The sequence below is a fragment of the Paramormyrops kingsleyae genome, chromosome 18 (assembly GCF_048594095.1).
Source record: "Paramormyrops kingsleyae isolate MSU_618 chromosome 18, PKINGS_0.4, whole genome shotgun sequence".
Classification (NCBI taxonomy): Eukaryota; Metazoa; Chordata; class Actinopteri; order Osteoglossiformes; family Mormyridae; genus Paramormyrops; species Paramormyrops kingsleyae.
In genome coordinates this window covers 15,966,561-15,993,163 of record NC_132814.1, presented here as the reverse complement: position 1 = coordinate 15,993,163, position 26,603 = coordinate 15,966,561, and the positions used below count along the sequence as shown (strand labels likewise).

General features: G+C 47.4%; 1 protein-coding gene across 2 annotated transcripts in view; it reads right to left on the bottom strand.

Moving 5' to 3' along the window:
• mcama (melanoma cell adhesion molecule a) overlaps positions 1-26,339 on the bottom strand; it is a 41,849-nt gene extending 15,510 nt beyond the window's left edge. The window contains exon 1 of one of the 2 annotated variants that reach the window (XM_023816253.2): positions 26,100-26,339. In XM_023816253.2, coding sequence (XP_023672021.2) covers positions 26,100-26,163 — 64 coding nt within the window. In that variant the 5' untranslated portion in view covers positions 26,164-26,339. The remainder of the gene's footprint in view (positions 1-26,099) is intronic. The other variant, XM_023816252.2, reaches the window with a different exon arrangement.
• Positions 26,340-26,603: the final 264 nt, after the last annotated feature.

Below are 26,603 nucleotides of genomic sequence, written 5' to 3'. Positions count from 1 at the left end.
ACGTCTACGGGTTTGATTCAAGACACAAAATAGAATAGAATAGAATAGAATAATAAAAAATATTGTAATCATATAATCATATATTCATTATTAATGTATTTTAAAGCTGTTAAGGTATGTGAGGATGTTATGGTATACTTACATGTTGCTTGTGAATGTTCTATGAATGCATTATGAAGATGCACTAAATGTTCTATGAATGCATTATGAAGGTGTAATGAATGTTCTATGAATGCATTATGAATGTGAAATGACCAATGAATGCATCGTGAAGGTGAAGTTAATGTAAATCGTTACTAAAACATTCTGCTAAGCAATCAAAATAAACATGCACATTAAACAATCCGGAAATGGACATTTTTCATTCACCATGAAAATAACTGTGGTTAATACCTGCAATTCTGTGAATACATTTGCATTATTTGCATCATTTCTGAAACATAATATGTAGCAAATTGGTTCAACACCACTGCAGGATTAAAGCAAATCTCCAACCAATCTCATTTAACTTGTCTCTCATTTAAATATTTTCAATATTTCTTAAATATTTTCATTGATTCATCCAATTAAAGGCTCAAAGAAGCCTAACTAACTAAGAGCTCAGCTGGACAAAAAACTAATAAGGATTATTGTCAGGATCTCTCAGCCCTCAAATCACATTTCCAGAGGTCTAGATCTAAATCTAAATAATACAAAACATGCAGTATCATGCAATATTTATTAAGAAATCAGTCAAAGTTCAGTAATATCTAAGGTCTGCACATTCATTTTTAAATATCTACCCAGTAGAGGTCTCCCCAAACAACAAATGTTTTATTTATAACAAGATCTAAGAAAGTCTTCAGTATTCAGACTTTGTTTGGCTTTTCAGAGGGCTGGACTTGATAATGACTGTCATACCAAATTCTTTTGAAATACCCTTGGTTGCAGAACCTGTCCAAGGAGGAAAGCCTCACTAGATGAGTGAGATCCATGGCGATGGAAGTCTTTGTGTCGATAAGGTTCTTCCTTATCTGATCCATTACTCAACGACCGAAGCAGGTTAGGGACTAAAGCAGGAATAAAAGACCCAGGGTGAGATTCTTAAACTGAAACCACCTTGTAAATCAGGTTGGAAGATCAGAGACCATGTGGTTCTAGGCCTGGGTTTGGAAATGGGGTTCCTAGTAGATACAGGACTGTGCCATTGGATGGGGTTCCTAGTAGATACAGGACTGTGCCATTGGATGGGGTTCCTAGTAGATACAGGACTGTGCCACTGGCTGTGAAAGGCGGTTCATTGCAAAAAGGTGTCACATGCAGGCACAGTGTGACGAACGGCCGTGCCGTTGACATGGTAATATCGCTGAGAAAAGTATAGAGATGACACAAAATTGTCTAGGCAGACTCATGAAATGGGAGTTAAGTTAGCCAGGGTTGTGCCAGGGGGGGGGGGGGTTTGGCCACCACAGTAGGCATTAAAGAGGAGATGCTGGCCCCTTAACACCACTGCTAAGATGCTACCAAAAGCATCTTTGGTTCACGTCAGCTAGTCTGTTGGCGACAAAGAGGTACACCAGCCGGTGGCCAGCAGTCCTCCCAGAACAGCAGGGTGGAGGGGATGTTGGGAGAATTCCCCGGGGTCAGTGGCGTCGGGGTTTGGCAGCCAGACGGACCTGGCCGCATGGTTTTCTCATGTGCCGAAGCACAGACGCGGAAGCAGGCGTAGCCGTGCCAGAAACGAGACCGGACAAGCGCTAAGCCTGCTGCCGGCATCACAAGGGAGCTTGGGATGCAGCATTATGCTCGCTTTGTTTTTCGCTTTGTTTTTTTTACAGCCGTTCATCTGGATGGGACCTGCTGGATGTGGTGAGGTCAGCTGCACATGGGACCGGAAGAGCCGTAAATAAAATGGCAATCCCATATGGAGTCTGTGCCGACTGGCCAATTGAAACCACTTTGTCCCAAGATACGGTTTCCAAAATAGCGGAGCCAAATTAACACACCAGAAAAGTCTTCCGATCATCAAACGTTACTCAGTCAAGCAGCAGTAGGAACGCAGACGGTCCCAGAGGTAAACATTCCTCCCCCAGCGGCCTGGAGAACATGCTAGCGCCTCCATCAAATAAGCTCTTCTTGGTACCATCAAAGAGAATAGGCAAGCCATCGCAAGCGCCAGCTTTCTGCTAATGAGAAGACCCAGTAGCTCCCCCTCCCCCCCAACACATCCCTAGGGTAACCCCCTCCCCACCAAAGGCCCTGTCTTCTCTGAACTGACATCTTTGGGTTTTTTTCTCTGTAACGCACCAGCAGCCAAATCCCTTCCAAGTTTACACACTCGTAAACAATTTGCTGTCTTGCATAATGGATTACTCCTGCCTCGATTGAAGAGTGTTCAAATAGATGTACACCTGGCTTTGTCACGTTATTTCCTTCAAAACGTTTCTCCATTAAAATAAAATGACACCTCAGGATCCAGCAAAACTCAGGGCCGTTTCAAGTCTCTTTCCTTGATCTCTTGTTCTTTATGCATTTGAAGCACATATATTTTCATTCATACTGATGTTCTCCACCAACACCCCCCTCAGGCTCTTGTCCACATCTACAACTCATGTGACAACAGAAGTGCACGGCAGCTGTGTTTTCACATCAAACATGGATTGTTTGGCTCCGCCTGGGAAGTATTCGGCCTTCGGAGTCAAAACTGACTTAGCGACCAGCGTGCCTGTTTTCATTCCAGACGTGTGTTTCTGTTATGAGAGAAAGCGGGCCTGCTTTCTGCCGCCCAAAAGTCAAAAGGGTTGGCCCCAAAACCATGAACAGTGACGTTTTGCCTCCTCTGTTTGGTGTGGAGACCTTGAGAGAGGCTCCCGCCATTTGTGTTCAAACCCAACATCCTCCCAGCCACATTGGGAAGGGAAGTTGGGGGAGGGGCCTCCCAGATGGGGTTAGAGAGATGTTGCCCCGTGTGACATGGGCAGCTGTAACAACGGGAGTTCCTCTCCCATAAGGGGCAGCTGGGATAGCAAAACTTAGGCTCCCACCCACCAACGGGGTATAAGTCTTCCCCGGCGAGAACTGTCACCGGTCCATTTGTCAAGTGATTTGCGAGCCGACAGCCATACAGGCCAGGCTGGGAATGTCAGGACCACGCAGCCACCTTGAAAAGATCTCCTCTACCCCCACTCACCTGCTTCTGTGACACCTCCAAGCTTCCCATGACCCCCCCCCACCTGCTCCCACTCATCCGGCGGAACTTCGAGTCGTTAACCAAGAAGACAGAAATCACAGAAGCCCAGTGGTGCTTGTGGGATCCCAAGAGGACCATCATGCTCCCTCCTCCTGGCTGTTGCCCAAAAATATCACATCTTCTCCAATGCCCTTCGACACTTGGAAAGACTACTATATCACGTCCCATAAACCAGAGGGTCTTGGCACAGAATAAAAGCTGCGAATAACCCCTGGCGTTCCGCCGGATGAGGTTTATATACCTTACAGAGCTCTTGCTTGCATCGCTGAAAACAAAGTATGACCTGAAACACCAACAACGCTGATCGCCTGCACTCTGCCCTATCAGTTAATGGTCTACATTTTGCAGAACAATTTACCTTTAACAGTGAAAATGGTGCTCCTACTACAAATGTCACCTTACAAGCAAACAATGCCAAACCACAGCAATAAAATATCCATCTATCCATAACTGCTTATCCAGTAGGAAGCCTATCCCAGTAAGCACATGGGATATAATAAAAAACACTATTAAAACACAAAATTTATACACGACAACCCAGAAAAACTATTCATTATTATCATGGAATGTGTAAAGAAGTGTATGATCTGATCATCAAAGGCCGGTTCTAAGACCAGCAGAAAACTGGGATGCATGGAGAAGAATCGTAGAAGAGTTCCTTTAGAGTGCACCTCAAGACTGAAAGGAACCACCCCAGCACAGGTTAAGCGGTTAAATCAGGCAGACAATCCCTATTCATGCCACACAGTACTTTTACTAAAGGTGATGTTTTAACAGCAACTAATATCTTGCAGTGAAAACCCCCACCTTGGTATTTAAGTATCTCTCTGGCCTATCGCTTCTTTGAAAAGGCAGAGTTCAAAGTTAAAGCCATAATCACCTTGATCTGTGAGCCAAGGCGATCTAAAGGACAGATCAGTCAACTGTTTCGTCATAAAATTACCAACCGAGTAATATGTGCCGAGAGCGAGGAAGTATAGATCCATATAGATCCACTAGTCAGACTTTCATTTCATGCAAAAAACAATGAAGAATAACAACAGAAAACTAAGCATGCTTCATATATGTATGATATTACAGAGATATAAAAATACATCTGAACTATGCTGATTGTATTAAAAAGCAGGATCTGTATACTGAGGCTTCCTGAGGTGTTTCGACTCCTTGCTTCTGCAGAATTAAGCTAAACGATTGAGATCCAAGGAAGCTTGTCTACCATGGTGATTCTGTTATCCCAAGGCTGGGCTCTAAGTCAAAGACGGGGTAGCCTCGCAACGTGATCTCATAAACAGAGGGATGGAAGATGAGCGTCACGCAAAGCGGATAACGACTGTTATTCTCACACTAAAGGTGAAACGCCAAGGTCCGATGGCGGATCAGTGCCCTAGGACACCATCCCTCGAATAGCTACAAAGAAGAGCTTTTATTGTGATGACTTGGTTGGACAGTATGCCTGGGATGTTGGTGGTGGATCGGGGGGGGGCTGGGTGGTGGCTTTACTCAAGGGCTGCCAAGTTATTCATGCCAGGCCGCGTCCCTTTCAGAATCGGCCATGTTCTGCAGCCCGGGCTGGGAAAACTCGGACAATAGGATGCAAATCACACGCTTCACTGGCAGCTGGTCCATCAAAACTAGGCGGTTCATGCACGGAGCCATGGCCACCGCAGAGAGGATCCCTCTTTTCTCCGAGCGTAGCCAGAAGCCAGCCTTCAGTTCCTCCTAATTTGTGCCACGGTTTTGAACTGGACTCGCTTTTTATGCTGTGAAACGTCTCCCTTGTATCTGTGCCACAAAGTCACTCAACAGCTTCCTCAATATCATTAGCGTCTGTCACTATTAGCGACAGCTAATTGGTTCAGAAATATGAGCTCGCCAAACTTTTTCTCGGTTACAATATCCTACTATTTCACCAGATGGAAAGCAATGAAGGACGTTTGGATAACATTTTGAGCTCAAACAAGTTGGTCAGGTGATCGAGGAATACTGGGAAGCCTGCCAGTCCATCTCATTCGCTCCGGTTTTACATATCTAACGGCATTACATCATTCAGCTATGGTCACCTAGGAAACCTACTCAAAAAAAAAATTCCCACTACTTAAATGCAAAATGCAAAACACTTCCAAATTCCCATTTAATGATGAAAATCTGATCTCTTCTCATCATGAATAGTTATTACTGCACTGAAGAGGCTGTAGGTGAGAAAGATAAAAAGCTGCTCATGTTCATCTGATGTGTTTTGCACAACGATGCCAGTGGTGAATGTCACCGTCTAACCCAGTTGCTCAGCAAAGCTCATTTCAGTGAATGTTTATTTGCACCAATCAGAAGCTTGCGATCTCACTATGATTCCACGGCTGCCCATTTGCAATTGCTCATCAATACCATGCCTCATAAATTCATCTGCAGGAGCAGATGCCAGAAACGGGCCACCTATCCCCCAGATGCCCTGCCCTGCAGGGGGCAGCAGCGAGTCATGTGCTTTGGGTTGAACCCGCTACCTGCAAGGAGACCCCAGACATCCATAGGTGCGGCAGAATTTTTTTCTTGGTGTAACGTCGGCCCACCTGCTCATTGCAGGAAAGCACCTCATCGTCTGACAAACAGACGTCAGCGAACCAAGTTCCCACAGAAAGCTTCATTCGCCACTGGCCACAGCCATCACAAGGCCTAGATGGGGTGACGTTTGCAATGGGGGTACAGAAGAAAGACACCTGAGAAACGGAGAAAATACAAAAACAATGCCGCGTTCTCATTTTCCATAAGTCACCATTCCAGCTTCCGAGTGTGTTTTTTTTTTTTAAAGTCATATTAGCTTAAGAGGCTCCTGGTGCAATAAGGATTAGAGACTACTGGTAGAGTGGCATCAATTATGTATTAGCAGTTAATTACGGGAGCTGGCGCAATGCCAAACCCTGAGCCCCCATCCTCTGCTCATCCTTGCCAAGATTTCTATTTTCTGGAAAAAGCACTTCTGGCTCCAGCAAGATGAGGACGATTCGTATCTAGCTCAGTCCAAGTAGTTTTTATTTCACATCCTTATGTTTATTTTCTGTTTTTTTTTTGTAGTCATAACAGCCACTTTATCAAGAGTGTCGCTACAAGTCAGCATTGTCTGCCCATCCAACAGAGACCAATTTCACCAACCAACAACTTTTATCATCGCCAGCCCCCCCCCCCTCCAACATACCCAAATAAAGCCACCGCACAACATCATAGACAAACACTTTTCCATGCAACATTGTCCTAATGTGACATTGTGACCTCTGAACAAAGAAAGACACGTCTGTGCTGATGCCTAAATTACTGTTGAACAGAGGTAGATAGTTCAGGTCCAGAAAGTAAAAATCCAGACCAAGATTTTGTTTCAACCAATCAACTGTGTTCTCTGTGACTGTGTTTGATTGGTTGAAACAAAATCTTGGCTTGGATTTGTACTTTCTGGACCTGAACTAGCCACCACTGCTGCTGAATGTACAAACGCTGGTTAATAATAACAACGAACTGCACTCCTGGGTGACGTCATAGGGGAAAATGAAAGATTGTTGCACTTTTGGTTTCAAGGATGCCTGATTTAACCCAAGCGCTCTTGTCTCAGCGGTGCAGTCCCCCTGATGTGTGGACACTAAGGTACTGGCTGGGTTTTGCTGGGCTAACACTGAGCACCCAATGCTACTGCTTCCTGCTGTGGGAATCGGCTGTTATTTTTACCAGCGTTTACGTCTAACTGCAAGAGGACACCAATGTGGCACTTAGGCTACGTTCAGATTACAAGCCTCATTGTTCAGTTCCAGTTCTTTCCTCAGATCTTCATGGTTTACATTCATAATTATAAGATAATTATCAAACAGTTGATTTCAGGTCCACAGAGTATAAAGAGTGACAGTCACAGAGTACTGAACTGGTTGGTTGAAACAAAATCTTGGTCTGGATTTGTACTGTCTGGACCTGGAAACTCCACCTCTGATTATAATACTAGAATCTTGAGGCCACTTTTGTCATCACGGAAGAATATAACCACTGCAATCTGAGCAACAATGTTTCACCACAACCAGAGGTAGAAACACTCTTAGTCCCCAGTACACCACCATTAATAGGAGTTTCAGACATTAACAAATACACAGAAATAGTTCCACAACATATTAAACATTACATTACTACCAGCCTGTGGCACTAACCTCAGTGGTCTTAAATGTGACCGAGTTTCATAGCAACTGCATCATCAAGTTTGCAGATGATACCACAGCAGTGGGTCTGACGGCTAAAAATGATTAATCATCATACAGTAGTGAGGTGGGGGGGCTGCAGATGGCATGGTGCCACAACGGCAACCTCACTCTGAACATCTTGTGGACTTCAGAATGCACAGGGGCCACCCATGATCACTACTGAAAGCTCTCTATAGAAAACTGTCAACAGATACAGGTTCCCTGGCCTGCAGATCTCAACATCTGTATGTGATTAGTGATGTGCCTACAGTATGTGTTTATATTATGGTATATATTTATATTAGTTTATTTATTCCTTATTTATTATCTACTGTTGTTCAATGTATTGGGTATGGCATTCCAATGCACTTGCACATGGCCAATAAAAATTCTGGAATTTTGAAGATGGAGACAGTGCCTTGTCACTAAATCAGGCTGTTCCCCTACATAGTGGGATGTTCCCTTTAAGACAGAGAAGTCGCCCTTCAGTACTGGGATGTCCCCTTTAACATTAGCATGTTCCTCCTTAAAACTGAGATCTTCTTTAGCATGTCTGATGTCCTTCTTTAACCCACTGTACCTTCTCACTTCACTAGAGCGACAAGCCAGGGGCCAAAAAAGTACAAATCCAACGGACACCGAATAGGTCCGAGCTTCTCCTGAGGCAACATGGGCTTGTCTGCATAATGGAGACTTCTCGGGCCGTAGAGAGACTGAAGACTGTCCCTGAGAGACAATGCAGACCCAGATATTCTCACAATTATTAAAGGGTATATTGCATAAGTTTGTGCGGATGAGAAGTTCATTCATAGTGCATTTAATTTATAGGCATTGCATAAGTTAGCCCTAATTCCACCATCAATGACTCTTCTATCATGGTTAAGGGGACTCCCAGCCTCTCAAGTCTGGATAGGGCCCAGTTTTGTTCGACGTTCCTCCTGCTTTCTGTAAAGCAATGAAGTAGGATCTGAGCCAATCCCTCCAAGCACATAGCTAGAGCCATAACTTCTTTAGCATTTAATCTCTGAAATATCTGCTATGCTGCAGGGTGAGATAATCATCCAGTAGATCGGTGTATCTTATTCCCTATGGTGCTAAGTGATTAGCATTAGCAATGATTCTAACAAAAGGTACTTTTGTTGACGGACTTAAAGAGCTACCCCAGCAATACAGCTTTGAACACAATGCATTAGGAGAAGAAGCTCCAACTTCCACAAACAGCTCACCTCATTAGCTCATAAAGTCAATTTCTTTAACTTCAAGTATAAAAGCTCGATAAAACCACAGCAGCCTTTACCTCACCACCCAAGGAAGGAGAACTTTTTGGAATAAAAGGCAAAGAGAGGTCAGTGACCGTAATATACCACCTGTCTCTGTCAGACTGCACACGTATATAACTAATAATCACTGACAAACGACAGAAGGAGAGAAAATCTGTTATCTGGACAGCTGTTCCACAATATCCAGCCAGACATTCCATAAGGATTCCGGAATGATTCCTCTCGTTTAGGCAGCAATGTAGGCATGACAGGTGTCTGGCATAGATAACATTTTTAAGTCAATATTTTGGTGTCACTACACGAGTACAATGTGAATTCTGAGTTTATCCCACGGAGACCACAGCATAAGAACACAGGCCACAGCTAACACAAGCACAAACTGTGTAACGTGATTTTGAGGCGTTTGAAAGGGTTTCACAGCCTCTTACATCAAATCTTTGAAATCAGGGCCTAATTTGGCTTTTTGCACTTTAAGAGGTGGGTCATCCTTGGGAGAAGTAAGTGGCTTGGTGGGCTTAAGTCCCTGTGAATGTCATCAGAAGGCCACCAAATTGAACCCAGGCCTGGAGAGAACAATCACATGTCCGTGGGCCCTTGAGCAAGGATCTTAACCTACAGGGGCACTATGTAATGGCTGATCCCAAGGCTATGAAGAGCAAGATGGTGTAGGCATAGAGACAGATTACTATGTACCTGTCCTTATGCTTGTGCGATGGCCAATAAAGAATTATTATATTATACCATATCAGCTATCAGATAACCAGCGAGCTCTTCGACAGACCGCTAGCGACAGGCAGCAGAGTCATCGCGTCTATTTTGTGTTCCCACAAATACAAGCAAATAGATTGAATGGTTTTTCAAGGGAATTCGCTGTAAAGCATGTAATTTAATAATCCACAGGGTATAGGGTTGCTGTCTCGAGGGACAGGGGATCAATATGTGGCCATTTAAGGGATGATGTTGCAGCACTGCCAATAGCATAGCGAGCTGGGGCTGCACTCTTGGCAGGGCTCGGGCCGGAGGGATGAACGAAGGCCCGCTGCAGCTGAATGAGGGCAGAACGGGACAGGGAAGCATCTCTGAAGAACGCCTGGAATCCCAGCATGCCGGGCGAGACAACAACGGCCATTAAGCAGCACAATCCCAGGCTTACAGGCTTGGGGTCACACCCTAGGCCAGGCTGTCGGGGAAGACAGGCCCGGCTGCACTGCAATTGGCCACACTTTTGACAAGTGGAGATACGAGCGGGGTGGGGGGTCAGTGGGTGCCGATCCAGGCTACGGGGGAACAGAGAGGAGCCTGTTCATTCCTGAAATGGCAGCAGAGGTCAAGAGGGCGAGGGCCGTATAAACCATCGAAATATATCAGCCACCAGAATTCCCTGTCAGTACTGAGTGCTGAGCAGTAGTCAGCTCAAGGTGCTAAACGTCAGAGGATCCCTTCTGTCTGCCTCAGCTACGCATTAACAGGGAAACTCTTCGTTTCTACGCGCTGCAGGTGTCGTGGTTGTAAGCAGAGTTTAAAATGTGCCATAGGATTTGGGCTGTGGCCCCTCGAGGTGCTTATAGGACTCCTGAGGTTTCTTCTCATCAGTGCCGTTAGAGCAGGGGTTGGTGAGGCTGTACCAAACGTATCTGATGGGGGGGGGATTTTAAACTATTATCGAAACAGGAGCAGGGGATGAACACCAATGTGGGGGCATCGATTTTGATGTATAAGTTAGTCGTTTAATAAAATGGCCCAGGGCACTTTCTCTCCCTTGGGGGGGGGGGGGGTGCCTGAGGTCTTATGGGAGGTCCAGGACCTCGAGGATCCCCCTCAATTCGAACATCATCTACATGACCGCTGTGCCCTGCTGAGACACACTGATGGACTCCACAGGCATTGGGGACACGTTATGGCCGCAGCCACAAGCGTCTGAGTGTTTGGGCATTTCTATAAAAACTGCTACTATTAAGGAAACTATATTTAAACCACATTGCATTTAATTTGCTTAGCAGATGCTTTTAGACAAAGCAAAGTACATTTCAGAGAGCATGGAGTGACTGGTGTTAAGGGCCTTGATCTGGGGGTCCAACGGTGTCCAAGTCTGTGATTTGAACTGGTAACCATCTGGTTACAGGTTAATGCATTGAGCTACACAACCTCCCTGCAATTCATGCCATTATGCTTTCGCCAGTAAGCTATGTCCAGAGCGTCCGCCATTCCAAAGCCACACCCCCAGGGGGCTCGCACCCCAGCTGCTGGGCCCATCCCCCTCCCCATACGGAACGGATCGAGCCGCCGAATCCTTACTCATCCTCCGCTGGCTGTGACAGGTGCCCCCTGCGACTTGTAAACCGATTAGTGACAAACAGCTGTGGTCAGGAACTCTTTAAGAACACAGATGCACCCCCCCCCCCCCCCCCCACCGCAGCTCCCCGCTCATTATCTGAGGTTTAATGGGGGCCATGTCTTTTACTGTGGTCTGAGGCGATGTGAGGAGGACCAGGAGCTCTGGCGATATGCTTCAGGTCGTTGCGGGGGAGATGAGGGCTGCATGTGAAACCAAACGGTGGAAAATGTGCAGATTCCTCGGAAGACTGGAAGATGGCACGTAAAAAAAATCTGTGGCCTTTCAAGAACCCCAACCCCTTTAAATCCCCCACTAATGCACGCGCACCCAGCCACACACCCACCCACCCAACCCACTCACCCACACGCACAGCTGTTCCGGAGCTCAAACTGCTCCAGTCTACGATCTGACAGCTTTTCAAACAGCTCGGTGCGGAGACGGGAACCAGCACCCCCACCCCAAAGCGAAAGGATTGCTGCATCGCCACCTCGGAATTCTTATAATTTTCCAGGGACGGATGCTGCCCTGATCCCGATCTAATGGTACTTCGGCGTGGACGAGCAGCAGACGGTAGCAAGAGGCCAAGTTTTGCCAATGCATGTGGCCATGACATCACTCTGGGGGAGATTTACCCCATTAGTGCGCTGAGGCCATTCACACAGCCAATCTCTGTTTATTATTCTGACTCCACACGACCCCTTGAGCAGGGCTATTCAAATCACAGTCCTCTAGGGTTGAGCCCCGCTGATTTCCCTCCTTTACCTGTGAGCCGGGTGGGAAGCCTCTGACCAATCAGAATCAGTAACTATTAAACTAAATACCTGGCAGAATTGAAAACAAGGCCTGGATTTGGAATCGAGGGCCAGATTTGAAGAGCACTGGTCTAGACCCTCTTAAGCAGTGGAGGTATCAGAGTATGGGGGTGGGGGGTGTCTCTGGGACATGGCCTGCCATGTTCTTCCTTGGTACTCCTGTGTAAACACTGTCCCGCCCACCCGATTTATTAGAATCTGCCGCTAGCTGACAAACACAGACACAGATGGGGAGAAGGCACGCTGCCCTATAAGGCGACGCCATCTTCGTGCGAAGCCGTGGGCTCGTCCCAGGAATTTTGGCATCGGGAGGAAGGTAATCCAGCCCCCATCTCCCTCCCTGGAATGTTTAAGCAGTGCTAATGGATCTTAATAAACTATCAGCTTTTTAGGAAGTTTCTAGTTGGTCCCCTTTGGGCTGGCTTTGCTTCTACCTGCCCTCCAGGTCGGGAATGTAATGTTATTTCGTACAGTCGGAACTCTCCTGCATTTTAGTAAGTATCAGAGTCTGGTGGCATCTTCAAATCTTAGAAGGGGGGGGGGGGGCTGCCTTTACTTACTAGGAAGGCAGTGGTGGTGGGAGGAAACAGATTTGTGGGCTGATGTCCAATAAAACCCTCATATGATCCTTCAGAAGACCAAAATGTGCATACGGATAGCGCTGAACAACCCATGAGAGATGCCCACCTAGGAAACAGCCCCCTGGTGAGTCCCCAGCCTTTGCTGGAGGTAAAGCTTGCCTGGGGGGGCACATGGGCATCGACCCCCCTCCCCCCCATATGACCCAACATCAATAGATTCTATACAGTTAGCCATCGACTACTGTGCAAAAGTCTTAGGCAGTCAAAGATTAAAGCTATTTATCTAATTAGTAAGGGTATATGTACTCAGAACAAAAAACACAATTTAATATTGGAAATTATGAAAATTATGAGTAACACAACAGAGACTTAGAAAGATGATCTCCAAAAATTTACTGATAACCTGATAGATGGCTGGATGGACACCTCTTCAGGTCCCAAACCTCTCCTCAGGGGCACCTCAGCCATTATATATCTTTGTTACATTTCACGTCCAGCTTAATGAATTAATTAATTTAATTAGTTTTAAAACATCAGTGAGGTGTTGATTAACCATACGGGGCAGTGGTTCAGTAAAAAAAACACGAGTGTTTGGATGGTTGCTGTAAATACTGGGGTGACTTTAGCAGAGGCTAAGCTAACACACTTTGACAGACATCATAGTTTTACAGCAACATGAAGATCATTTGAACATCATTTTCTTAGACTGCCTAAAACTTTTGAACAGTAGGCCTACTGTATGTCCGGCTTATAATCGAGAGGTGAGGATGTAAGTCAACCTGGACCTCGATCTCGATCATTATAGGGGAGAGATCAAATATACAGCAGGTACCGTGTGCTTTTCCCTTAGTAATAGCAAACTGAAAAAATACACATTAACATAATAACAATAATGAGCAAATTTCTTTATATCACTGCTGCCAACTCTACATATACACATTACTAAAAGTCAGATGTGTTCCATGTACCAGAATGAGACGGGCACAATTGGTTTGTTTTCGTTCTTGACGCATGCGGTAAAATATGTCCACTAACATCTACTACATTTGATCTAGACATCCATCCATAAATTCAGAAGACCTTTCCTGAGAGTATGATTAGATGTTACTCGATAGGTCATCAATCTATGGATGACTGTATTTGAATTCAAGCAGTAGGGCATTCCCTCCAGATATGACGAGAGTCGGCGTGTCTTCATTCTGTCTTTCCCTCTCTTTTTTTGTTTCCTCGTGAGCGCCCTTGTGGTCTCCCCCACCACACACGGGGAGACGTTCCTGCCCCCAAGGGTTCCTTAGCACCCAGCCGCTCGTCACCATTTCTCCGCAGACGGCGGAGTTGGTTTGTGTGGTTAGAACAGGAGGCCCCGAATAACATTTAACTACCAGGCGGGTGATTTAGCTACTGGCTGCATGCGAAACAGGGGCTGCAATTACCCCAGATCTGCGCGGCTTCTACCCCCGTACCTCCCTGCAGGGCCGCATTCACACGACGAGCGCTTTCATCTTTTTCCTTTCCTAACGTGGATGCTGTCACGGTCAGCCCTTAATTCAAAGGCCAGCGGCTTGAAAGACTCACGTTTTGCACGGAATGTCCATGTAAATAACGATCCGCAGTGACCCCGTCACCCAGCTATGACTAGAGTCGGGAGGAATATTTTATTCAGCGCGTCGTATAAAAACGTGCCGACCGCGGAGAGCTTTTTCTGTCCCTGTTTACAGCCGCGCTGCCATGACACAAATTGAACTCTGGTTAAAATTTGCAGCCAGCGCCACTGCGTAGCACCCGCCACCCCGCCAAGCTACGCCCTCGCCGACGCGCCTGTGCTGTGGTTCCATGTTACTAACGAGACTCCTTTCTCACCATTGTCACCACAGGGACCATCACTACAGAGACATCACCGCAATGGTGAAAGAGTACGACTGCCGTACAAAGGCAAAACCCGCTAACTGCATATTTTATCAAAACCCAAATCAAGTCTCTTTTATCTTGTGATCTTAGTTCAACTGTGCTTGGTTTGGAGGAAAACACTATTATTTATCTACTAACTACACATACAGGCGGACAGTCAAAAAGCTCTGTCGCCTTTTTTCTCACTTTCAGTGAAGCGTAGTTACTGTGTTTCGCCTTTGTAGTGCAGTACAGAGGACCGGGAATCACCTGGGTTGAAAAAAATACACATTTCCAAGAGACGGTGAGAGCATTCTTCAGTATGGATGTGTGTGTGTCTGTGTGTGCGTGTGTCTGTCTGTGAGCGTCTGTGGGTGTGTGCGTGTGTCTGTCTGTGAGCGTCTGTGGGTGTGTGCGTGTGTCTGTGAGCGTCTGTGTGCGTGTGTCTGTCTGTGAGCGTCTGTGGGTGTGTGCGTGTGTCTGTCTGTGAGCGTCTGTGGGTGTGTGCATGTGTCTGTCTGTGAGCGTCTGTGGGTGTGTGCGTGTGTCTGTCTGTGAGCGTCTGTGGGTGTGTGCATGTGTCTGTCTGTGAGCGTCTGTGAGTGTGTGCGTGTGTCTGTCTGTGAGCGTCTGTGGGTGTGTGCGTGTGTCTGTCTGTGAGCGTCTGTGGGTGTGTGCATGTGTCTGTCTGTGAGCGTCTGTGAGTGTGTGCGTGTGTCTGTCTGTGAGCGTCTGTGGGTGTGTGCGTGTGTCTGTCTGTGAGCGTCTGTGGGTGTGTGCGTGTGTCTGTCTGTGAGCGTCTGTGGGTGTGTGCGTGTGTCTGTCTGTGAGCGTCTGTGGGTGTGTGCATGTGTCTGTCTGTGAGCGTCTGTGAGTGTGTGCGTGTGTCTGTCTGTGAGCGTCTGTGGGTGTGTGCGTGTGTCTGTCTGTGAGCGTCTGTGGGTGTGTGCATGTGGGCAGCCTTCCTGACTCCGTGCCGAGTTGGATCTGTCAGGGTGCAGCTTATTAAACCAGGTGGGTGCGTAAGAATCACCTGGCAGCAGCTGCCTGGCGGCAGAGGACAGCAGGACAGTCCTGTTCGGTGTCACGGGTCTGGGTTACAGTCACCGCGCCCTGGCCTGTGGACCCGCAGGCATCCTGAGATAAGCGGTGCCGCTGTTGATCCTGGCACCATGAGGGGACATATTTGTGTGTGACACTGAACTCGCTGAATCACTGTAACAGCCTTTTCAGGCCTATTTATGTTAAAAAACAGCCCTCTGAGGTCAAAATCACGGAGTCCCCCCGCAGCTCAGGTGAGAAATAAATTCGTAATCCGTACCCACGGTTTAGTGATGCGTCCAGCGCACGGTTTATCAATCCATGCGGATGGTTTTGCAATCCCTTCCCACGGTTTAGCATTTTGCACGCTAAATTTTGCGAGCTTTGCAGTCCGTACCCACCCAGTTACCGCCTCTTTCCCAGGCTTTCTTGATGGGCGAACTTTGTGTCTCCGGAGACTTCCATCTACTGCACGATTGATTGTCCAGTAAAAAAGCGTCAAACAGGGTGAAGAAGTTTCCGGTTGCTCTGTCTGGCATAGGATCAGATTTTCAAAACTAAAAATCAGGACGCTAGGTGCCATCGATAAACTTCAGGAATGGATTGCAAAACCTTGCTCTTGGTTTGCTAAACCGGGGGGACTGATCACAAATTTATTTCTCAGCTGAACCCAGGCGGGCTCTGTATAAAATAAAAAAATAAAATATAGTGAATGAACCTGCCCCTCGGGGTGGGATTTTTACCCCAAACACCACAGGGCATACCCACCGTGAACACCAGGGGGCATCTCTGATTGGCTGCCGAAGTGAGCGTGTGCAAAGCTAGCTGCCCTGAACTGCAAATTATTCAGATGAAAACAAAGAACAAAACTGTTCCTCACTCAAATTGCTACTTAGTATCTACAAAATAACGTATTTATCAGCTCAAACCTACCATAAATAACTGCTGGAGATTTCCACGCACTTCCAAAAATTTGGTGTCATCACATGGATGTTTAAAAAGCGAATGATTTCAAGAAACCGAAACTGATTCAACAAATTGGCGTAATACTCCCAACGGCAAAGCCATTTGTTCTTCTTATGCTCTGAGCGGCGCGTATCTGTAAACAGTGAAAATCTCATACATATTTTCAGGGGAATGGAGAGTCTCAGCGAGAGCCGGACCGGATGAGAGCAGAGTGTTTAGAGAGATAAAGTGAAGGAATGGATAGGCATATTCTTCTAGAATGATAAATCAGCCATATTTGTAGCAGCAAACCCTTCAGGATGAAAGTGAAATCACACCAGTGGCTTACAAATCAGTCGCTCTATTGAATTTACAGGCTGTGACAGTGAACAGAAAATTCTGACTCAGTGCAGCGGACTGCACCTTCAAAGGGGTGCCGATTTGAGAAGATTCTGGAAAGTACCATTTCAAGTTTAATTTAACCAGACACACAGAGGCAACCACATAGCCACAGATGCTAACTGGGTTTAGCTACAAGTTCCTGATAGATCAACAACTTGCATCACTGAGTATGACTATGTCTGGAAAACATGGGATGCACTCCAGACCAGTCTGGCCTCATCCTTCAAGTCTGATCATCCATCCATCTTTCATAACTGCGTTCCCAGCCCAGGGTCATATCCAGGGCTGGAAATGAAGCTCGGCCATTCGCCCACTCCCCAAGGTGAGTAATCTAGACAAAGGGCGAGTACAGAAACCTGAACACTAGCCTGCTGGGTGGTTTAAAGGAAATGCATGTCAGACTAAATTTTTTACTGAGGTAGCCCATTTGGCTAGTAGTTCCACCCAAGGGCACAGTTTTGGTTTCAATAGAGATAAGGACCAAATCAGCCCCCAACCCCCCATCCCCTAAACACACAAGGTACTCCCACAATACCAGCCGGGATGACCCAGTATGATCAGTTCATGCACAATTATGAGGCATTTAAGCATTTATGAAGCACACTCTGCTGACCACAAATGGCAGCCTCCAAAGCTCAGGATGACAATACCCAGAAAGCTGAAACAGCTGCATCAAATCAGCTCTTCCCATGTCTGTGTTAGCTCTTAGGTAAGGGTGTGAACCCACTGAGACATTGCCCCCATTCCTTAGTCATACACCAATCACCCCCCTCACATTATTCCCCTCACCACAGCCTGAACAGCGCCTCCCTCAGGATGAGCTCAGCATTGACCCGAGAAGGCATAAGGCAGGAGGTCAGTGGGCAGCTTTGCGGACCAGCCACCCATTAGCCAAACGAGGAGGGAAAAAAAGCAGAACTCTGGCCCAGAACCAGGGAAACCAGCAGAAATGTCAATGTCCATGTGCCCCTCTGACAAGCCTGCCCAGGGTGAGGGGGGGGGGGAACCTGCAAAACATCCAACCGACAGGTTGCTTAGGAAAAGAGAGAGAGAGAGAGAGAGATGGACGTGCGAACGCTCCGAGCAAGAGGGATCCGTTTCTGGCGGACTCGAGCGGAACTTCACGCGAGTGGCATCCGCCGCCAGCTTCGCCCAGGGGGGGCGCCGGAGAGCGGACAGGCTGTTCCCTGACACAGTCCGCGTGTCTTTCACTTCGCCCCTGGCAAAGGCTCCTCCGAGTCGCCCGTCCAAGAGCCGTGGGGCAGCCGTACCCCAGACCTGCGTGAAGTCCACACCCACAGCAAAGCTCTTCATCATCACAGGGCAGCGTGACATTTACATTCACCTATTAAGCAGACACCTTTATCCAAAGCGACATACCATTGAGGAAACGGGGTCAGCCAGGGGTTACGGGCTGAGAGGACCAACTTCAGTTGCCACCCATCTGGGATTTTATGGGATTGTCCTGTTTTGGAAAACTAAATGCTGCAAGATATATCCCATATTTTAGTGTGTGAACCAAAATACAACTACTGGAGGGGACCCCTCCAGCAAATTTCATCATCAGGGATGTGATGTGTCCCTTATTTCTTCAAATTGGAAGTGGCAACCATACTGAAGACCCTGGAAACCGAACCGTCGACTGGCCATACAGCCTCTGGCCATTTCAGGTGCAGTACGCGAGGAGCGACCTGACAACAAAAGCACCTCAACGTCCTTAACCTTCCCGTACAGTGTTCACCACACCCTCCCCCAGTACTCCCAGTAATCAAACACAGAACAGCAGGCGCTGGAAGAGGTACCAGTAGCTATCCCTGCAACAGATCCCCTACAGCAGGGGCTTAAGTCCAGTCAAACAAAGAGAAGAGAGTGTGTGTGTATGTGTATGTGTGTGTGTGTGTGTTGGGGGGGGTGGAGGGGGGGGGGGGTGGGGCATGTGGGAATCATGAGAGAAACGTGGGAGGCATTTGGGATGGAGCCACGGCATGGGGTGGGGACGCTGGGTCGGGGGGGAGGGGGTTGGACATGGAGGTGGGGGGGGCAGCAGGGCAGTTTAGGGTTTCAGTAACATGAGCCCGTCCTCTGAGCGCCAGGTGAGCGCAGCTGCTCACAGAGCGACACTCCAGAACAAAAAATGGGGGGGGGACTTTTTGGGAAGCGCCTGGAAGCCGGCAGTGGGAGGGCCGCCAAGCCCTCGTAGCCCGGACCGCCGCCGAAGGCCGTGCTATGTGTCCCACAATTATCAGGCCTGACGTGACGCTCACAGAGAAACTGGTGCCGGGGACGAGCCGCAAAGGTGCTTGGGTAACGGCCGCCGGGTTTAACAGCGCCGGGCTGCTTCGGATCGACATTCACTTAGCTAGTGCCTTCATTGAAAGCGACAGACGGTTTTGAGAAAACAGCATCAGCCAGTCGATGGAACAAATGGGGGTTAAGGGCCTTGTTTGAGAAGCCCAACAGTGACATCATTCCACAGGCCCTACCATGGGATTTAAACCAGTGACCTTCCCATCACAGGCACGGGGGCATTTCCTAGGACCGGACCCCCTAGCCATGGAGCCCTAGACAGATTTGCCTCAAACAGCAAAACACACCGACGCGTGAGCCCACCGTTACAAACCTCGGCTTAAAGTTCAAATATCTAGCGGATAAAAAAATAAGAGAAAATAAAATAAATCTTAAAAAAAGAAAAAAAAAACACAAGGCATTTTTTTCAGTAGTATTTTCAGCAACGAGTCCAAAACTGGCAGCGCTATGAGGCAAATTCGGAGCGAGAGTCTAGAAGAGGGCAAGTCGTTTCCTCCGCGTCTGTCCTCTGAGTATTTGGACGCCGTTACATGCGCTGCAGTGTCTCCGACCAGCTACATGAAATGTTTATATACAAACAAGCTGTCCGACTCTCCCCCCCCGAGCTTCTGCTACATCTACCATGGCAACGGGAGTCCAGGCGGCGATCCACATCCGCCTGAGCATGTGGGCCTTTCACGGCAAACGGGCCCTACTCTGCCGGCATCCCCCCCCCCCCCAAAACAGATGCCGTCGGCGCCTCCTTTGGGCAGCGAAGCGGCTGATTTCCATTCACACGTGAGAGCCGGCGAACACCCACGCGATCATATTTCACATGTTTATGCTCCACATTAATATTCAGTATGAATATTTCCAGGTCCCAACTGAGCGAAGACAATAGGACCAAATAAATAACTTTAAATAAGCCCCCCCCCCATCCCCGAATTTGAAATTTAGCCCCCTGATGATGCAGTGGGATTCGGTTCTGCTTTTCCTATCCTCTGGGACAGAGCGGTAGGACCCGGATATGGCTGGATTTGGCGGGGGGGCTTATTCAGGTAACAGGTTCCCGTCATCGGACCAAAGCAAAGGTTCCTTTATGCCGATGACAATGTCACTTTCCCTCTTCATCAGTCTATAAAACAAATTAAAAAAACAAAAGGGGAGCCAGTTCAGTCAGACGGGATAACGAATCCCCCCCCTCCCAAAAAGACCCCCCGTTGACAGGGAGTGGGCCCTCCCCAGATCGTCATGCCCTAATCAAGCACCAATTGAGTGATGAGGAGCTTTCCCTCGACCCCAGCCTTTGTTTTCACCCCGCCTCCCCTTCAGAATAAACTCGGCACACGCGCCCCCCCCCCCCCACCACCCCCCAGCTCTAACTGCTGTCCCACCTCATTACCTCTCAGCAGGCAGAGCACACCAAGCCCCCCTCTGCCCCCCAGGGCTGGGATCAATCAGCCCCCGGAATGGACATCAGCAGGTAGACCCCCCCAAACCTTAATTACCCCCCAGTGGATGGGCTTTACATGACACGTCAGTTATGAGTGACATGGGATTCGATCCAAGCCTGCCCACTCTCCTCAACCTGCCCCCCCCCCCACACCCACACCCACGGAAGGTCCAGAACTGCACCCTAACCCCCCACCCCCGTGTTCCTGAAGCAGCTTCTGGCCCCATTACAGTACATCACTACATTCTAGACTTTACCGTCGATTAGAGTAGGGGGCCTCACTGGGGGGGGAGCAGAATCAAGGGGGCCTTGTGGCCCAGTCACACAGGCCCCCCCTACATATAATTAACTTGTGTGTGGCACAGTGAAAGTCTTTGATCACGATCTAGTGGAGCTAAGGAAGATGGCAGAGTGCTACGCAGTCATTTTTCTAGAAGTTTCTTCTTCTTCAAGACTGAAAAAAAGGCCTCAGATCCTGACTACTGTACTATTCCTGCCTTGCCTTTAAGGCAGCTATGATAAACAAAACAGACCAGTTTTGGGAAGTATCTGAAGGCGCAGAACACTTACCCGTGAAAGGATGAGATTTACACCAACGTAAAGAGCACAATTATCAATATCGGTGTGGTTGCTATCTCATGATTAAGCCATCGCCTGACTAATCATAGGCTGCTGAGTAAAACCAGTGTGTGGCATTCTGGGAAACTGTGTAAAAAAAAAAAGATGGCCGCCTAAGGAAGTCCCTCCACTGTTCACCCACACGCATTGCCAGCTTGCTTAAAAAGAGGGAAATCTGTTTGCTTGCACACAGCAAAGCCAGGAGCATTTCTAAAATGCAGTGTCATCGGTGAGATTATAAGGATTGTGTGTGCCCGGCGCAGCTTAAGCTCGGACAACACCCCCAAGGCCCCAGAGGAGTGGAGGTACACAATCCGGCGCCCTTGCGTCTCTGGCAGGGATCAGAACGCGGTAATTGCATTTTAACACGGCAAATGCGGCATGGATGGGTCACGAGGCCCGCTCCCGGCACAACTGCCCATAGCTCGCCGTGACAAAGACGATCCAACCGTACCATGCCTGCCAACCTCCACCCGGTCCTGAGATAATATCCAGAAGCAAAATGTACTGTATTACAAAAAAAGGCGACTCAAACGAAAAAGAATCAGAAAAGGAAAACAAAGCAGGCACTCAGCGCAGGAGAAAAACAAAAAACGGTGCAGGCACAGGTTGGGGCAGGCCGATGGGGGCCTCCCTCCACTACAGGGTTTCCAAGGCCACGAGCAGGTGGGCTTCTTTTCTAGCCCCCCCCCCCCCCCCCCGACTTTTCTGATCCACATCAAGATGACAAAACACAGGAGGACCGGCGGTGATGTAGCGTCTGGAATCTTCCGCTGACAGCCAGGGCGAGGTAATTAAAGTCTCATTTGTTCAGGTAAATCCTCCAGGTCTCCGGTGAAATGGATGAAAGATATAACCTGTTTCGGTCAGACCACGAGATCCGCCGGATAGTGAAAGAAAAGAAAACATTTACTCCTCTGGCGGCACTCGGGCGATGGAGGTTTATGATAGTTTACGATGTGTGAAGACGGGTGACGAGTTTTTGAGTAAGTTATCAGATGGTGTCTCCAAGCACTTGCACAGCCCCTCAGGAGCTAGTAGGGTGTGGAATTCAAAGGGGGAAACACGTCTGATTATGTTTAGAGGCACCTGGAAATACACAGCTTGAATGCCTGATTGGTTATGCATTATGGCTGCCCTGGTCGGCTTTTTAGGGAGGATTTCGATCGGCTGACTTTGAACACATTGGCTGCGGGTCCTGGTGGAGGACGGGGGTAAGGATGGGGGGGGGGGGGGGGGATCCTGAAGACTGAAGATAAGGGGATCCTATGTAGGGAGGGAGTATTGAAGAGGAGGCACAAAAGGTCAAGAAAACCAAAGTAGGATTAGCGACTGGAAGAAATGGGTTAGGTCTTATCTTTTCATCTTGTGACACCAGGACCAGTCGGGTAAGTAGATTTATTGACCCGCCGGTGCTAAGGGGTTGTGTGACAAGCAAAGACGAAACCAGATAAGGTACAACAGAACTACCCAGCATCACTAAGTTATGCAAATTAAAGCATTAAAACAAGCAAACGAGGCTGGAATGCAAAGTACAAAAGCGATGTTTTGATGTGTCGTTTTGAAAGCAGACGCAGTCGTTTAGAAATCCAGCAGAATTTTTTAAACAAAGAAATAAGCATTTTATGATGGGCCATTTTTGTAACAGCAATATACAATAAACTCTACCCATAATGCAATGCTCTAGGAGCAGGCCTCACTGATTGGGCGTCCTTTTCAGTCTGACCATCCAACATCTCTCTATCAGTTTAAATAGGGTCCCTCCAGCTTCTTTAACTTTTTACTATGAAAAGAATTCATTTCTTGTAGTCACACATTTTTTGGTGTCAGACGACTTCTTAGCTGCACGACCGCGGTGCCGCCAAAAATGGCCCCCTTGGAAAAGAACAACGTTCCATTGTGAAGCCGTCAACGCCGGTCATCTGCCGCCCTCTGGGGCAGGAAGTCCAGAGCGGGATGCCTTTGTCGGCCCGGAGCATGTCAACGCAAAACAGGCGACGTCTCAGTGAAGAAGAGCCAGTATCTCCACTTTGGAGTCTCTCTCGCAGGCTGCCTGTCAACACATTCTGAGAAGCTCTTGCTGTAGACTCAGCACAGGTGATTCACAGAAGCCTGAGGTAACGTGGTTGACTACCAAAGCCAAGCCCATGCTCGTCTTCCTGGTGCTCAATGTGAATTTGCTTTCTCCCAACAACATCGGTGAGATATTAAGACCAACCCTCCAAGATCTACGTGGGAGGTTTCTTTGTGCAGATCAGCTGAGCTCAGCTTCTAGCCAGGCTGACATTAGTAATAGCCTGGGGCCACAAAGTGACCAGAGTGGGTCCAGAGGCCTGTAATTATCCTCAGCGAGAGCCTGCTGATCTCCATTGACCGATGGAACCCTGCAGCTCACCAAACACGTTTTCCGTGACTTTGCAGAAGTAAGGTGCCAGTGAGGCAGGTTCCTCCGACCTGCACACACACAAACAAACAGACACACACGCCCACCCACCCCACCCACAAACACGAGAATCGCTCTGTGGAATCTCTGTAGAGCATTTGATGTTTGTCTGAGTAGCAATCATCTCCACATAATAACCCCAGCCAGTCGTAATCCTGATCATTCCTGTAATTCTTACAGTTTTTTTTCTGTCCTGATATGAACAGACTAGCGCTTCTGTGTTCTTGAGGGTACGTCACAACCAGTCATGCAACAAGTAATTTACCCGGGTGAACCTCACAGACAGAACAAAGATTACATACCGTAATAAAGCAAATTTGACATTTGCGTGTGTGCTAGGAATCATTTAGGAAGCAGGATGCAAGGCAGTACATTCCTCTACATCTATTCATTACTTTCGCATTGTATCGTGCGCCGTTTAATGTCAGTCCAGCATAATGGAGAATACCCAATTCAAGTAAAAGGCACTATCACGCCATATTAAGCTTTATGCCTCCCCTGCCATCACTTCAGTCCAGGTAATTTGAGCGTCCACCTCTAGACGGCTTTGGCGTGAGTGATGGAAGAACGAGAAGACGAGAGGGTGGTGTCAAGGGGGTAAGTGACCCGATGGATAAAGGTTAAACAGGGAGGAGAAAAAGGCAGACCTGTTAAGAAAATGCATGGGGTTTTTTTTTTTTTTTGGGGGGGGGGGGGGGGGGGGTTAGGAGCAAGGGGACTAAAATGACAGAGACGGTGGGTGTGGGTGGGGGGGGTAGCATAGGGAGGGAAAGATAAATAGACAGAGGGGACTAATGGAGGGGGGGGATTTCCAGGGTAGCCAATGATGGGAGTGCTGGGGGTTACAGTGGTCTCAGCTAAATAGAAGTTCAAATACACCCCCCTCCACCCCCCCCCCCAACACACACGAAATGTACAGTCTGATAAGGGGGGGGGGCAAACAAGAGCCACACCCACATCTCATCCTCCGCTTTCAGAGAAAACAAAAACAAAAAAACACACTCATTTACAAAAGCAGCTCTGGGTAACTTATAAAGACAGAGCTGACGATCTATCCCGCCGCTGCCACGCTGTGCTGGCGGTTGTTTTGCAAGCATGATTTCCATGTGCCCTGTTTCAGATGCTCTATTTAGGGATGCTGCCACTGTATTATTCCCCAGAAAACTATGGGCCGAAATCTATAAATCCTTATAACGAGAAGCGAAGCGCGTATTCAGTGCGGAATCCGTATTAAACCGGGATTCCGTGTGACACCGTAGCGGGAGCTAAGAAAACACAGCCGCCTTTTTAAAGGTGCGCGCACCTCCCGATAATGCAGGGAAATCCCTCAAACCGAGCCCTGAAACAAAGCGTCGGTCCCTAAAACCCAGATTCCACCACCATCTTTTCCCCACTCGTGCACCAGTTGTTCCTCATCCATTATTTCAAGTGGTCAGAGCTCAGCAGAAGGTGCGTCCCTTCAGAAAGGCTTGTAACCTTCCACCATTTACGGGCTGCCGACTAAAAGAAAGTTTGGTTCAGATGATTAAAAAAAACGTCGGCAGTTTAAAAGTTTGACAATGATATTTTTTTAAATCAATAACGCAAACTATATATGTTCCTAGCGCTTATATCTTTCATGTAATGGCCAAGAATACGTGGTACGAACATTTAGATTTATCATTTTACACTCAAAAGACAGCTTTACAAAAGATTACCGACTAACTGAAAAAATTAATGCATTTCGGTGGCCACTGGTAATAAATCTTTTCTTACACTGCTTTCCCAATAAACGTGTCAAGAAACAGCACTGAATTTAGTGTAAGAATCCGCCAAGATACCATAAATTGTACAAAAAAACTCGCTCCCTTATGCTATAAACTCCATTCAGCTGACAGACACCTGGAAAACAGCATTTTGATAAACGGTGCTGCACGATTAACTCGGGTTACTGAGGGCAGGTGGGGGTGTTAAAGGGTAAACAGAACGGTTACTGTGCGTTAAATTAAATCTGTTTTTGAAAAAAGTGCTCTGGTTCAGCATTGCAGTCATTTCACATGTATAACTAGGGCATCCCTTAAAACTGACAGTTTTACGTTTGGGAACAAATATAAACAGTAAGCTAAATACTTCAATGCAAAAATAGAGATGCGTGGTGTTTCGAAATGATATATCGCTTATAAAGATATGTGACATAAAGAAATGCTTAAATGATCTATTATGGCTCATGCACGGGACTTAGAGTTAAAACATCTCAGCATGTAAGACTGGATCCGTTAGACCGTGAACCGATTCGTGCGCAGTCGGCATGTCTCGTTTAAAACCTTCTTCAGAGCACATGAAGTCTGTGTCGCTCTTAACGTGGTTAAGAAACAAAAAAGAAGTCAACTTATGTTCAGAAATAAAATGTTATGTTTTATTGTGCATTAAACTCTTTTGCACATAAAAATGTTTAACCTCGTATAACCGAGGGGTCTTGCATCCTTGGCTGACACCCCACTGCAGACTCGGTGACTTTTCATTGAAACGGCCATCGGAGAGGAACTGCGCGAAGTTTTGCAAAATTACTAAATGGGCCACCAAGCTTTTCGTTATTCTCTTACCTCGACAAGCTCTGAGGAGGAAATGTAGGGCCGTAAAGATGAAAGCGTCCCGCAGGAAACCCATGTTCCTCTTGCCTTATCCTGCCCGAGGAGTGAAGTGTGCTTGATCCGCTCAGACAGTGAATGAGATACAGTGGGAACAGCGAAAGGGAGGGAGAGGAAAGGAGGGGAGAGAAGGCATTAGGAGGAGGGAGGGGGGGGCGAACGGCAGTCGATTTGCCGGCGGGGTCTCGGAGCTGCCGTCGCGCTGCGTGAAGGAGGAAGGACAGTAAATCGAAATGAACAAGTATGAGCTTACGTTTGTCCAGCAGGTACAAAACTGTACAACTGTAATATTAAAATATATAGTTGACGTGAAACAAATTAGTAATGGCCATTTTATGGCCTACATTTAAAACAATAGCCTATTAAATTACACGCAATTCTGTTTTTATAAATAATTTTTAAAAAAACATTTAAAAACATTATTTTAAAAACAGAATCACTGAGAGTTACTAATTGTTA